A 14,543-nucleotide genomic window follows, 5' to 3' on the forward strand; every position below is an offset into this window, starting at 1 on the left:
CCATCAAGGTCGAAGGGTGCTGGCTATATGGGAGGGGGACAGGAGAACTACTGTGGATAGAGCCCCCTCCTAAACCTTGTCCTTCAAATTTCATCCCAAACTCTACAGATCTTGATCTTCTGATTCATTGAAGAGTTGCTGTCTTTCAATCAAGTTACAATGGAGATATTGGGGGGTCAACAATCAGATTCCTGATTCAGGGTAAAACCTTTCTTTAAAACTTGGGAATCTGAATGAAGGGCCAGTGGCCATGAACGTGGACGGCACGGTGGTTAGCACTGTTGCTTCACAGCTCCAGGATCCCAGGTTCGATTCCCGGCTTGGGTCACTGTCTGTGCGGAGTCTGCACATTCTCCCCGTGTCTGCGTGGGTTTCCCCCGGGTGCTCCGGTTTCCCCCCACAGTCCAAAGATTTGGAGGTTAGGTGGAATGGCCATGCTAAATTGCCCTTCGTGTCTAAAAAGGTTAAGTGTGGTTCCTGGGTTACGGGGTTAGGGTGGAGGTGTGGGCTTGGGTAGGGTGCTCTTTCCAAGGGCCGGTGCAGACTCGATGGGCTGAATGGCTTCCTTCTGTAAATTCTATGATTCTATGAGACATTGTGGTTTTGACACGCCAACCCATCCTTGAACCAGGACCGAGTAATTACCCTTACCACCCAAATTCTGGGATGATGCTTGACTGAAGAGAGCTGTAAAAATGTCTTTCTGTTTAAACAGGGTTTGAAATGACAAATCATCTTGCTGCATTGAGTTCTAGTGTCTTCCTGTTCTGTGATGCAAAGCTATTTTCTTGTATACCCGTAAAGTCCCTCAACCACAATAAGAATTTAACAGTATCTCAGCTAACCACACAAATAAATCATATTCAGAGCTGAAACTGACAAATTTAAGATTTCTATTTATGGATTTTGCAAAACAGTGTCTAGACCATCTTGACAAGAGGAATAATCTGCATTTCAGGAATACTGGCCGTCATCGCTGTGTTACAGCCAGTAGCAGTCCCACTTCCAAGTTAGAAGGTTGGATTACTTGATTAGCTGATTACTCCAGTGCTGTAGGGAAGACGGGTTGCATTGCTGTCTTTCAAGTGAAGTATTAAATTGGGACACCTTCTGCTCTCTCAGGAGGCTGTGCAAAGATCCCATGGCGCTATTTTGTTAGAAGAGTAGGGGGACTCTTGCCATTGGAGTCCGAGCCAACATTTATCCCTGAATCAACATCACTGCGACAGATTATCAGCTTGCTGTCTGTGGGAGCTTGCTGTGCACAAATCAGCTGCTGAGATTCATACACCACAACAATGGCTTCACTTTGGAAAATACTGCATTAACTGAGAAGCACTCTGGCGCATGGTCTGAGGTCATGAGAGATGCAATAGGAATACAAATTATTTTGAGGGATGTAGACAGAGTAGTCAGGGAGAAACCTTTGCCCTTGGTGGAGGGATAATTGTCCAGAATAGATTTAAGGAAGGGGCAGGAGGTTTAGAGGGGATGTGGGGAAAAGCTTTTTCACCCAGAGGGTGGTGGGAATCTGGGACTCGCTGCCTGAAAGGGTGGTGGAGGCAGAGACCCTCATAACATTCAAGAAGTATTTAGATTTGCACTTGCGATGCCAAGGTAGACAAGGCCGTGCTGGAGAATGGGAGTAGAATACTTAGGTGATTGTTTTTGACCGGCGCAGATGTGATGGACCACAGGGCCCTTTCTGTGAAATAGGTCTCTGTGACTCTATTTTGACATCCTGATAAAGTCATAATGGCACAGAATGAGGCCATTCGGCCCATCAAACTCATGCTACCTCGGTTCTGTCTAAGGTACTAGTTTCTGATTAGGTATGGTTTCACACCTCACCAGTACCTCACCTAAGAGGCCGTTCTTCAAGTGTCCACCTCGCCAATGGGTGTCCACCTCGCCAATGGGTGTCCACCTCGCCAATGGGTGTCCACCTCGCCAATGGGTGTCATCAGACGATACAACCGCGCCGAGCATCACAGTCGAATTTAATCTTCTCCTCACCCAACATTTTACTAAGGGTCACTGGAGCACAACCACAGGGTTGTGGTTGAGATTTTCCTTCACCCCTGCTAAGGGCAGTCTTGCCTCAGATGTGACTAGCCAACAGAGCATGGACGAGATGAGCAGATGTGCGATCTTCTTGCTCTGTTGGGCTCAGTGCCACACCAGATGGTACGTTTACCTCAATACACCAATTGGGCAACCCAGGTTATCTTTTAATGCTTGTTTTATAGAGTACCGCAGGGGATAATGAGAGCTGATTTAACAGTTGCTCTCTGACCATTTCTCGGACAGCTACTGGGGAAATTCAATAACATTCTCCAAGAGTTCCTTCATTACGAAAGTCCAATAATTAAATGGGAGGTACATGCAGGAAGCAGCCTTGCTGTATTTTAATTCAGGTTTAGGGAAAAATAAACCAGAAAAATAACAGGAGAGTATTTCGTTTTAAATTAAGACTGGAGAAGGAGGACTGTTGTTAAAAGTTGGTTGTGTTAATGGTTTTAATTAAAGTCAGGATCAAGGACTTGGTTTCCCAAAAGCCCCATTGCTTTATAGTGCATTTATATAAGCCTGTGGGCATATCAAATCGTCAACCTAGCAACAACTTAATTAACCCCTTCATTGGCTCCGTGTTCTGGCTGAGAGAGGCCTGCAACAGATGTCAGCCTGTGTTTGACTGGATGAAAGTTTGTGTGGCACCGGCGTGGACCAGGCGGAAGGGCATCCAGGGGTGGGGGGTCTCCCGGGCTCCAGGAGACCTCTGGTTGGCCAGGAACAGGGCAGGGTGGCCCCCTGGCCCTCCCTCTTGAACGCAGGCACCTTGGCACTGCCAGGCATGGCATCTTGGCACTGCCGAGGCGCCCGGATGGCACTGCAAAGCCAGCAGGGGCACTGCCAGTGTGCCAGGGCGGCAGTGCTAGGGTGCCGTCGCCAAGGGTCAGGGCCTGAGGGGGGGGCCATGCCGATGAAAGGCGGGTGGAGCCGGCGTGAGTAGCTGGTAACTTGCGCCCTAAGTGTGGTTAGATAGCGGTGGGCAACCTGCCTACAGAGCTGGAGAGAGACTCTGAGCAAAACCTGCCACAAATGACACCAGAACCGTATCTGTTAGATTGCACTGACCTGTGCAAAGATTCCAAATGATTTTATTTGTGAGGCCACTGTTGATAGTTTGACTCCTGACGGTTTGTTACAAAGAAGAATTTCACCGTGAAAAATGAGAAGTCTCACTGGCCAGACCAGCCCTTCAGAGATCAGGTGACCATTTTGAAAGGCTGCCCTGATCTCTAAGAGGGCGTGTGGGTCCCCCACATCCCACAGATGGTATATTTCCTGTTGCTGAACAGTAGTCTTCTCATAGACTGGAGGCTTTTTGTAAAACTTTAGTGGCTGTGAATTTAAAGGGCCACTTTACTCAGGAAAATGTATTCAACGAAGCTTCTCGATTGGTATGGGATGGTGAGTCACCATCTTCACCATGTTGCCATCAGAGGGCAGTGCGGTCTGCTGCCAATGTGTGACATATTGGTGCGGATTGACAGCCAGAGAGGTACCTAACCCGTGGCAACAACTGGGGAGATCTCCCTACGCAGACAATGCAGTGACAGGTTTCAATGTGGTTTCTGCCTTCACAGCACAAGTTTGCAAATAATGGTCTGTCAAAGGCTTTGTGCATGAAGATATAACTCTTTAAAGTACTGCCCATGAAGACGATATTCTTTTAACATCTCGAATGAAGATATATCCGTTCAATAACATCCTCATGACAATAGCTCCCTTGGAGACCCTTCCATGCAGAATCCACCATTTTAACACCCCCCCCCCCCCTCACCTCACCTCATAAATATAGGGCAGCACGGTAGCACAGTGGTTAGCACAATTGCTTCACAGCTCCAGGGTCCCAGGTTCGATTCCGGCTTGGGTCACTGCCTGTGCGGAGTCTGCACGTCCTCCCCGTGTCTGCGTGGGTTTCCTCCGGGTGCTCCGGTTTCCTCCCATAGTCCAAAGATGTGCAGGTTAGGTGGATTGGCCATGATAAATTGCCCTCAGTGTCCAAAATTGCCCTTAGTGTTGGGTGGGGTTACTGGGTTATGGGGATAGGGTGGAGGTGTTGACCTTGGGTAGGGTGCTCTTTCCAAGAGCCGGTGCAGACTCGATGGGCCGAATGGCCTCCTTCTGCACTGTAAATTCTATAATCTATAATCAATTGTTCACAGCAGCTCAAGTTCATGGAGAGAATGGGATGACTGGTTACGGTGTGAAGATTTCAACCTCCCTTATGCTAATCTGATATATTGAATTCAAACAACGTCGATGTTAAATTTAAAAGAGTAAAGATGTTAAAGGAGCAGCGGTTGTGCTTGGGGCAAAGTGGGAAGAGTCGTGACCTTCCTAGCAGGATGTTACCACTCACTGGCACAACAGTGACGAGGCTCTGTAACATCATTACAATGTTTGCATCATTACATCTTCTGTTTTGTAGGGGTCAAGTATTGGCCCTGGGATAGCAGTCAGCTGCGTAGCGAGGACGCCTGCCTCTGACCTTGAAGTTAGTCTCACTGAGAGGTGGAGCGTACTCTCTGGTGAGAATTTCACCTTTATCGCCAAGCAGCGTCACTACAACTGATTTAGCACAGGGCTAAATAGCTGGCTTTTAAAGCAGGCCAAGGCAGGCCAGCAGCGCGGGTTCAATTCCCGTACCAGCCTCCCCGAACAGGTGCCGGAATGTGGCGACTAGGGGCTTTTCACAGTAACTTCACTTGAAGCCTACTTGTGACAATAAGATTTTTTCATTTAGTTTCAACTGATGGCAGCGTTCAGTACCAGGGAATTCCCAGCATGGCACGAGTGGTGTCATCGCGCTGTTCGGATAGCCAATCACATTAAGGGATTTTCACAGACAGCCCAGTCAGGAAACAAAAAGCAGTCAAATAAAATATCCTTTAAAAATGTTTACATAGAGCCAGGGAAGGTGCAAGAATATTTGGTGTCCTGGACAAACCTTCAGCTTTGCAAACCTCCCTCCCCGAGTCCCACAATTCGCATTTGAAAACTAATCTTGTGCATTAGTCGGAATAAAAATTCTGCATTTATAATTACAGATTCATTTTAAATGAAAGAGAAGAATATCATGATTCTGATTATACATTTTCATTGTTCTGCACTTTGCACAGAATATGTACTGGAAGAACTGATCGTTATAATGTGTAATATGACTCACAGTTACTTGATGATTTTGTGCACAATTTACATGATCAATAATCATTACGACAGAGTGGGCTGGATTAAATTACGTTCTTTGATATTATTGACTGGTTCACAGTTTTGGAATAGTCACATATGTGTACAAATTTGGAAATTTGTTGTGTAAACAATGAAGATATAGTGGGCGGGATTCCCGTTCCCCAGCCGCGTGTTTCGCAGTGGCCGCCCTTCACTGGAGCTGGGATTCTCTACTCACGCTGCTTGCCAATGGGGTTTCCCCATGAAGCCACCCCACACCGCGCCGGGAAACCCATGGTGGGGTTGGGCTGCCAGCAGGACGAGAGAATCCCAACGGCCGGCGAATTCCGGCCAATATGACATTTTGGGAATGATCTGAGCAGCACGGTAGCACAGTGGTTAGCACTGTTGCTTCACAGCTCCAGGGTCCCAGGTTCGATTCCCGGCTTGGGTCCCTGTCTGTGTGGAGTTTGCCTGTTCACTCAGCATCTGCGTGGGTTTCCTCTGGTTGCTCCAGTCTCCTCCCATCATCCAAAAGATGTGTAGGTTAGGTGGATTGGCCACGCTAAATTGCCCCTTAGTGTCCTGGGACGTGCAGGTAAGGTTACGGGAATAGGGTGGCCGGGAGCGTGTTCTTTCGGAGGGTTGGCGAAGACCCAGTGAGTCAAATGGCCTCCTTTTGCAGTGTAGTGATTCTATTCTATGAACAGGTGCAGGAGCAGAGGGACCTGGATATATATGCACATAAGCTATTGAAGGTGGCAATTTGGTTGAGAGGGCAGTTGATAAAATAAATCTGTATCCGAGGCTTTATTAATAGGGGCAGAGAGTACAAGAGCAAGGCGGGTATGTTGAGTTTGTATAAACCACGAGTTAATCCTCCACTGGAATATTGTGTACAGTCCTGGGTGCCACACGGCATTGGGGAAGGTGCAGAAGAGGTTTAGGGAACGGTTCCATGGACGAGGAACTTCAGTGATGAAGTTAGATTGGAGAAATTGGGATTCTTTTCCTTGGAGGAGAGAGGCCGGGAGGAGATTTGGAAATACTCAAAATCATGAGAGGCCCGGGCAGGGGGGGATAGGAAGAAACGGTTCCCGTTGGTGGAAGGATCGGGAATGAGATGGCACAGATTTAAGGTCATTGGTCAAAGAGGTTGGGGTCTGGAGTGCACTGCCTGTGAGTGTGATGGAGGCCGGCTCCATCGAGGCATTGAAGAGAGAATGAGAAGATTATGTGAAAAGAAACAAGGCGCAGGATCGTGGGGCGAAGGCAGGAGAGTGGCAGTGGGTCAAATGCTCATTCAGGGGGGCGGCGCAGAAACGACGGGCTGAATGGCCTCATCCTGCGCTTTAAGAGAGGAGATATTGTTGTGGTGGACCATCACTGGACCTGTAATCCAGGGGCTAATGCTCTGGGGACACGGGTTCAAATCCCACCATGGCAACTGGTGGAATTTCAATTCAATTAATAAATCTGGACTATATTGTTAGCCTCAGCCATGGTGACCATGGCAGCTGTCACCGACTGTTGTACAAACCCAACGGATTCACTAATGTCCCTTAAGGGAAGGAAATCTGCCGTCCTTACCCGGTCTGGCCTACATGTGACTCCAGACGCACAACAATGTGATTGACGTTTAACTGCCCCCCCCCCCCCCCCCCCCCCCCAACTCTGAAGTGGCTGTAGCTGACTCTCACACATTGAGGCTCTGCCTCTGCAGATGAATGAACCTTACCCGTCCAGCAGGGCGGCAGCATTTCTCCGCGGCCGCCCAATGTTCGGCCCGTACAGGCTGGCTTTTGTGTAGAAACGGACAGACTGCAGCAGGTTCTTGAGCTGGATGTAGTCCCTCCCCAGCTGGCTGCCATTAATCGTCTTGCCCACCATGGCACGGTAGCTGTTGGGCTCTGCGGGAATATTGCAAAAACACGCATTTTAAGTCTGGTGCCATTTGACCAGGCGTCATCACCCAGCAGCAAATCAAGCGACCATCGAGTGCTGAACTCTCCGCTGTTTCCCCTCCTTTTCACATCCTTCTCATTTACAATGTGAACTGTCAGGGAAAAAGCTTAGCTTCTGAAGTTTGCCGCTTTTTTATATCTGGCACAATGGAACATGCTTCAACTTGTAACAAATCGGGAAAAGAGGCACATTTATATATCGTTCAACGCCTTAATCAAAGATCTTTTAAAGTACGTGAAGTCTTTAGCTACATCAAAGAACACACGTCACTCTGCCGACCTCCAATGCATTCTCCAGTATAAATCCCCACTGATTCGGACTTCTCCTTTATCATCTTCATTAACACAGCATGGAGGAGCCTTTATTTTTCCAGACTGCCTTTGCCAGCTTCTGTATGATTCATACAGTAACACAGCATGAAGGATCCTCGAAGGAAGAAAGAACTCACGTTTGTAAAGTGCCTCTTACATGCTCAGGCAGGCCCGTCGTGCAGTCCAGCCAATCAGTTTCTCATGAAGGAGTACTCACCGCCATCGGGACAATTTGCACAAAATTATAGGAAAGTCCCATAAACGGTGCATGAGATAAATTGCTACTTAACCTGTAGTTGACGGCAATGCTTGAGGGATCAATGTTGGTCAAGCAATAGTCATATGGGTTCTTTTTCACTATCTTTTTCATTGAAACATAGGGCGGGATTCTCTCGGCCGGGCCGGGCCGGAGAATCCACGCGACCGGGCCACGCCGCCCCGGCGCCGGCACGTGATTCTCCGCAGAGAAGAGGATTGGCGTCATTGGCGCTGGCGTGGTTGGCGCGGCGCCGGTCGCGGGCCGCTCTACGCGGCTGGCACGCCAATTCTCGGGCCGAGCGTCCGTCGTGGAAACGCTGAGTTCCGCCGCCACCGTCCACGCCTGTTCTCAGCCGGCGGGAACTCAGCGTGGAAGGGTCGGGTGGCGGCCTGTGGGGGGGCGGAGGGGCCTCTGACACCGGGGGGGGGGGGGTTCCGATGCGGCCTGGCCCGCGATCGGGGCCCACCCGTCGGCGGGCTGGCCTTTCTGGCCGGGGGACTCATTTCGTACGCGCCGGCCCCTGTACTCCTGTGCCATGTTGTGTCAGGGCCGGCGCGTTGAAGGAGGCCACTGCGCTTGCGCGGATCCCGCGGCGCCCAGTGAACCACTCCAGCGCCGTGCTGGTCTCCTGTAGGGGCCAGAATTAGTCCTGGGAGTGGCCCAATCACACCATCGTAAAACGCGACGGCGTTTACGATGGTGTGGACACTCTGCCGCGGGATGAAAAAATCCCGCCCATAGAATTTACGGTGCAGAAGGAGGCCATCCGGCCCGTCGAGTCTGTACCGGCCCTTGGAAAAAGCAAACTACTTAAGCCCACACCTCCACCCTATCCCCGTAACCCAGTTAACTTATCTAACCTTTTTGGACACTAAGAGGATTTATCACAGCCAATCCACCGAACAAGCACATCTTTGGACTGTGGGAGGAAACCGGAGCACCCGGAGGAAACCCACGCACACACGGGGAGAAAGTGCAGACTCCGCGCAGTGACCCAGCGGGGAATCGAACCCGGGACCCTGGAGCTGTGAAGCCACAGTGATAACCACTGTGCTAACGTGCTGCCCACTCAGAAAAAATGTATTCTCACAACAAGGACATCATTAGAAAAGCCTGCATTTATTGTCCCCATTAGTTGCGTGGGGTTGCTAGCTGTGATTAGATGTATTCCTGGAGGTTTAATTACAATGACTTGCCCCCATGCTCCAGTCGGCCAAAACATCCATCCTTGTGGCTCCTTCCTGCACCAATTGGAGAGCAAGAGGACCCATTACCCAACTGGAGTGTGCCCGACTGTCAGTGAAATAGCATTTTCCTTTCCCCTCATTTTCAACATATTTATATCTGTCAAAGGAAATGTTCAAAGGAAATTGGAAAGAAAAAAACAACTTTTTAAATTTCATGATAATTTTTTCCCCCCGTGGTTGCACACAGCTGTGTCCTGGAAATTGATCTTCAATCCCTGGAGACTCCAGCCTCATCCTGGAGAATTGGCAATGCAACAGCTGCCCTCAGTTGATACAAGCACAGGTAAAGTATGAGGTAGTATTCCCCTGACGGAACAACAGGGAAGAAAGGTTCATCCTCAATGGGAAGTAGCTAATGAGGGCGAAAGGTTCGCATACAGTGGGCGGGATTCTCCGCTTACTGGCGGGGGGGGGGCCATACCGGTGCCGCGACGTGGCATGAACCACTCCGGCGTCGGGCCGCCCCGAAGGTGCGGAAGGGGGCTAGGCCGGCGCTGGAGGGGTTGGCGCCGTGCCAACCGGCACCGAACGGCCTCCGCAGGGGATTTCTTCTCTGCGCCAGCCATCGTGGAGGTTCACAGCGGCCGGCGTGGAGAGAAAGAGTGCCCCCACGGCACAGGCCCGCCCGCGGATCGGTGGGCCCTGATCGCGGGCCCCCCCCCAGGATCCAGATCCCCCCGCTCGCCCCCGAGGACTCCGCAGGCCGCCCGCAGAGCCAGGTCCCGACGGTAAGGACCTGTTGTGATTTACGCCGGCGGGACTGGCCGAAGACGGGCGGCCGCTCGACCCATCGCGGGCCGGAGAATCGCCCGGGGGGGGTGAACGCCGTGATTCCCGCCCCCGCCAAAACCCCACCGCCGGAGAATTCGGCAGCCGGCGTCGGGGCGGGATTCATGCCGCCCCCCGCCAACTCTCCGACCCGGCGGGGGGTCGGAGAATCCCGCCCAGTAGTTGTCAGTGGGTTGCAGTTCTGCCGCTCAGTCAGAAGCTTTTGGTTCAAGTCCTACCCCAGAGATTTGAGCATATAATCTAGCCTGACCATTCATTGCAGCACTAAGGCAATGCTGCGCTGTCAGGAATGCTGACTTTTGGGTGAAAGTCTAAACCGAGGCCCAAGCTGCCCTCTCAGGTATGTGCAAAGATCCCATAGTACTGAGTTAAAGAGGAGGAGTCGAGTTCTCCCTGGTATTCCGGCCAATATTTATCCCTGAACCAACATCACTAAGAGACGATCTCATCACTATCACAATCCTGACTGTGGGAGCTTACTGTGCACAAATTGGCTGCCATGTTTCCTACATTACAATGGCAACTGCACTTCTAAGTACCTCAGTGGCGTAGTGAGTTTAGGATGTCTTGAGGCACTACATAAATGTAATAATTTATTTCATACAATTCTCTGAAACTATGAGAGCAGGTAGATAAAAAGTATAAATTTATCAATGGCATTCTGAGCTTAGTAAGTAGCAGCAAGGGACCATAATGGTATCGAAATAAAGAGAGAACAGCATTGGTCAGGCAATACTTATACTACTGCAATGTTGGGTATCCCACTATCAGGATCCCGAGAGAATGGACAGGGTAGGTTCACCAGGATGATGTGTGGGTACCAATGTAGGCGATGGGTGGAGACTTTAGCTTCTGGGACTAAATCGCCTTGAGTAGAGAAAACTAAATGGAGACTCAATGGGTGCGATCGTACGGTCTCATCGCGCCCGACTCGGTGACGCGACGCGGCCATTAAATCTCCGGAGTTTCATTCCCACTCTCTGGGAAATGGATTGTTTTAGGGATATACTGTGTGTGAAGCTAGGCTCAAAAAAAGAGGCAGGTGTTTCTTTCCTTTGTTTTCTGCTTTGCTGAATATCAGAAGACCTTAAAATGAATGTTCAATTTTGGGTATTTGGCCAACATTTTGGGACGGCAGGGTAGCACAGTGGTTAGCACTGTTGCTTCACAGCGCCAGGGACCCGGGTTCGATTCCCGACTTGGGTCACTGTCTGTGCGGAGTCTGCACATCCTCCCCGTGTGTGTGTGGGTTTCCTCCGGGTGCTCCGGTTTCCTCCCACAGTCCAAAGATGGGCGGGTTAGATGGATTGGTCACGCTAAATTGACCCGTAGTATCTAAAGGTTAGGTGGGTGTCATGATATTCAAACACACACATCATGATGGACACACCAACAGGCAAATCAGAGCACACAACACCACAACCAATCACAGACAAGAACACCAACCACATAAAAAGCACGAGCACGACACCTGGTGGTCAGTAGGTCTGGGGACAAAGAAACAAGAAAGAGCTGTTAAAACATCACAAGCAGGAAACCCCCACGTGCAGAGTGCAAAGACAAAACTGTACATAGTAAGTTTAAATAAAATAGCGTTGTACCATATACAACCGTGTTGGCTCATCTGTGTGTCAGAACACCCAACACCACATGGTACAGGAGTGGATCGATACCTGCCTACTAACCTGCCATTCTGGACATGGACCACACCGACGGACCGCAGCCGTTGCAGGTCGCGGGGAACCTAGGTACCAATTGGAAGCTCTTCAGGCAGCGATTTGACCTGTACATCCGTGCCACCGAAAAACAGAGTGCCTCGGATGAAACGAAGATGGCAATGCTCCTCTTCTACGCAGGTCAGCACGCCACCGACGTCTTCAACTCACTGGTGTTCGAAGAGGGCGAAAACCAGTCCAAATATGACACGGTCATCCTCAAGCTGGACCAGCACTTTCAAGTTGAAGTAAATGAAAGTTTTGAAAGATACCTCTTTCAGCAACGCCTGCAAGGTAAGGAGGAGCTTTTTCAACCCTTCTTGACGCACCTCCGGATTCTAGCGCAGTCCTGCGGTTACGGCACCATCACAGAGTCCATGATCAGGGACCAGATTGTTTTTGGCGTTGCCTCTAGTGGCCTACGCCAGCAGCTTCTTAAAATAAAAAGCCTCACCTTAGCGTCTGCTGTGGAAGCCTGTGTCCTCCACGAAAATGCTACCTGCCGTTTTGCCCAATTTCAGGCGTCCGAGTTGGCACGGAGGGGGTCCCCAGCCGTCGAATCGGCAAGCCAGGCCGCCCACGACGTCGAACGCATCCAGGCCGTTGATTACTTCCCGACCCACGGCCCGGACGACAGCGGCCGCTTCCCGCGCTTTTCGCGATCTCCCGCGCAGGTGCGCGCCAAAAATAACGGCCACAACGAGAGACGCACTGCGCAGGCGCGCCCACCGCAAGATCGCACTGCGCATGCGCAGTGGCGCAACGAACGCCGTGACGTCATGACGTGCGGCAATTGTGGAGCTCTACATTTAAAAGGGCAATGTCCTGCAAAAAACCGACAGTGCCTCAGATGTGGCAAGATGGGCCACTACGCAGCCCACTGTCGTTCGGCTCAACCCATGGATCCGGCGCATCCTCGACAATCTCGCAGACATGTCAGGACCGTCCAGCCCACGCATCAAGACTTCCAGTTAAGTGATGCAGATGACCAGGATGCCTTCCGCGTTTCCGTCATCGATGTCAACAAGGTCAATGCCATCAATCCAGCCGATGAGTGGTGTGCCACCCTGACGGTCAACCGATCGCGCGTCGCCTTCCGTCTGGACACCGGCGCATCCGCCAACCTGATTGCATATTCTGCAGTCCAGGCCATGAAGGTCAAACCACCCATCACGCCATCCCGGCTCAAGATGGTTGACTATAACGGGAACGTCATCCCGTCCATAGGATCTTGCCAGCTACAGGTGACCCACAAGATGTACACGGCCACACTCCCCCTCGAAGTTGTCGGCTCATCAAAGGACTCGTTACTGGGCGCACAGGCGTGTAAGGTCCTTCACCTGGTACAGCGCATTATGTCTCTCTCTCCAGATGAGATATCCGACTTCCCGGATGCTGAGTTCCACGCAAATCTCCATTCCCTCCTTGCTCACAACCAGGAGGTTTTTGAAGGCATGGGGACATTGCCATACACGTACAAGATTCGACTCAGACCGGACGCCATCCCTGTCGTTCACGCACCTCGCAGGGTTCCTGCGCCACTCAAAGACCGCCTCAAGGCACAACTGCAGATTCTTCAGGACCAAGGGGTCCTATCCAGGGTCACGGAGCCCACGCCATGGGTCAGCTCCATGGTCTGTGTAAAGAAGCCCTCTGGCGAGCTCCGTATATGTATAGATCCTAAAGATCTGAATAACAACATCATGCGGGAACACTATCCCATCCCGAAACGAGAGGACCTCACCAGCGAGATGGCGCGAGCCAAAATATTCACCAAATTGGATGCGTCCAAAGGATTCTGGTAGATCCAACTGGACCCGGCCAGCCGAAGACTATGCACATTCAACACCCCTTTTGGCAGATTCTGCTACAACCGGATGCCATTCGGCATCATTTCAGCATCTGAAGTTTTCCACCGCATTATGGAGCAGATGATGGAAGGCATCGAAGGGGTACGTGTATATGTGGACGATATCATCATTTGGTCCACCACTCCGCAGGAACACATGCATCGTCTACGACGTGTCTTCACCCGCATACGACAAAATGGCCTGCGTCTCAACTGTGCGAAGTGTGCCTTCAGCCAGACGGAGCTGAAATTCCTCGGGGACCACATCTCAAGGTCAGGGGTCCGTCCCGATGCAGACAAGGTTAGCGCCATCACAGCCATGCCACGACCGGCTGACAAGAAGGCTGTCTTAAGATTCCTGGGCATGGTCAACTTCCTTGGGAAGTTCATTCCCAACCTGGCTTCTCATACAACAAATATGCGCCATCTCGTAAAAAAATCGACAGAATTCAACTGGCACCAATCGCATCAGCGGGAATGGGAGGAGCTCAAGCACAAACTGGTCACGGCACCAGTGCTGGCCTTCTTTGACACGACTCGCCCTACAAAGATCTCAACAGACGCCAGCCAATCTGGTATTGGAGCGGTACTCCTGCAAAAAGACAGCACGTCGTCATGGGCCCCGGTTGCATATGCCTCACGAGCCATGACCCCTACCGAACAGCGCTACGCGCAAATCGAAAAAGAATGCCTGGGCTTGTTAACTGGACTGGACAAGTTCCACGACTATGTGTATGGCCTGCCACGATTTACGGTCGAAACTCACCACCGCCCCCTGGTCAACATCATTAACAAAGACCTGAACGACATGACTCCTCGCCTCCAGCGCATCTTACTTAAACTCAGGAGGTATGATTTCGAACTGATCTACACTCCGGGGAAGGAGCTCATCGTGGCGGACACTCTTTCCCGAGCAGTGAGCACACCACCAGATGCGGAGGGGTTCGTGCGTCAAATTGAGGCACACGTAACTCTGACAGCAGCAAATCTGCCAGCTGATGATCCTAGTCTGGCCCACATACGCGCAGAGACGGCGACTGACCCCCTTCTGCAGCGAGTGATGCGCCACATGACGGAAGGGTGGCTCAAAGGGCAGTGCCCCCAGTTTTATAATGTGCGAGATGATCTTACCAACATAGACGGGGTCCTTATGAAATCACACAGGATCGT

General features: G+C 51.1%; 1 protein-coding gene across 2 annotated transcripts in view; it reads right to left on the reverse strand.

Annotated features, from left to right (window-relative positions):
- The window catches only part of hpse2 (heparanase 2), a 378,585-nt gene that overhangs the window by 150,940 nt on the left and 213,102 nt on the right, over positions 1-14,543 (reverse strand). For both annotated transcript variants that reach the window (XM_072479598.1, XM_072479597.1), the window contains exon 5: positions 6,977-7,148. In XM_072479598.1, coding sequence (XP_072335699.1) covers positions 6,977-7,148 — 172 coding nt within the window. The remainder of the gene's footprint in view (positions 1-6,976; positions 7,149-14,543) is intronic.

Source organism: Scyliorhinus torazame, chromosome 16 (genome assembly GCF_047496885.1).
Source record: "Scyliorhinus torazame isolate Kashiwa2021f chromosome 16, sScyTor2.1, whole genome shotgun sequence".
NCBI classification, from domain to species: Eukaryota; Metazoa; Chordata; class Chondrichthyes; order Carcharhiniformes; family Scyliorhinidae; genus Scyliorhinus; species Scyliorhinus torazame.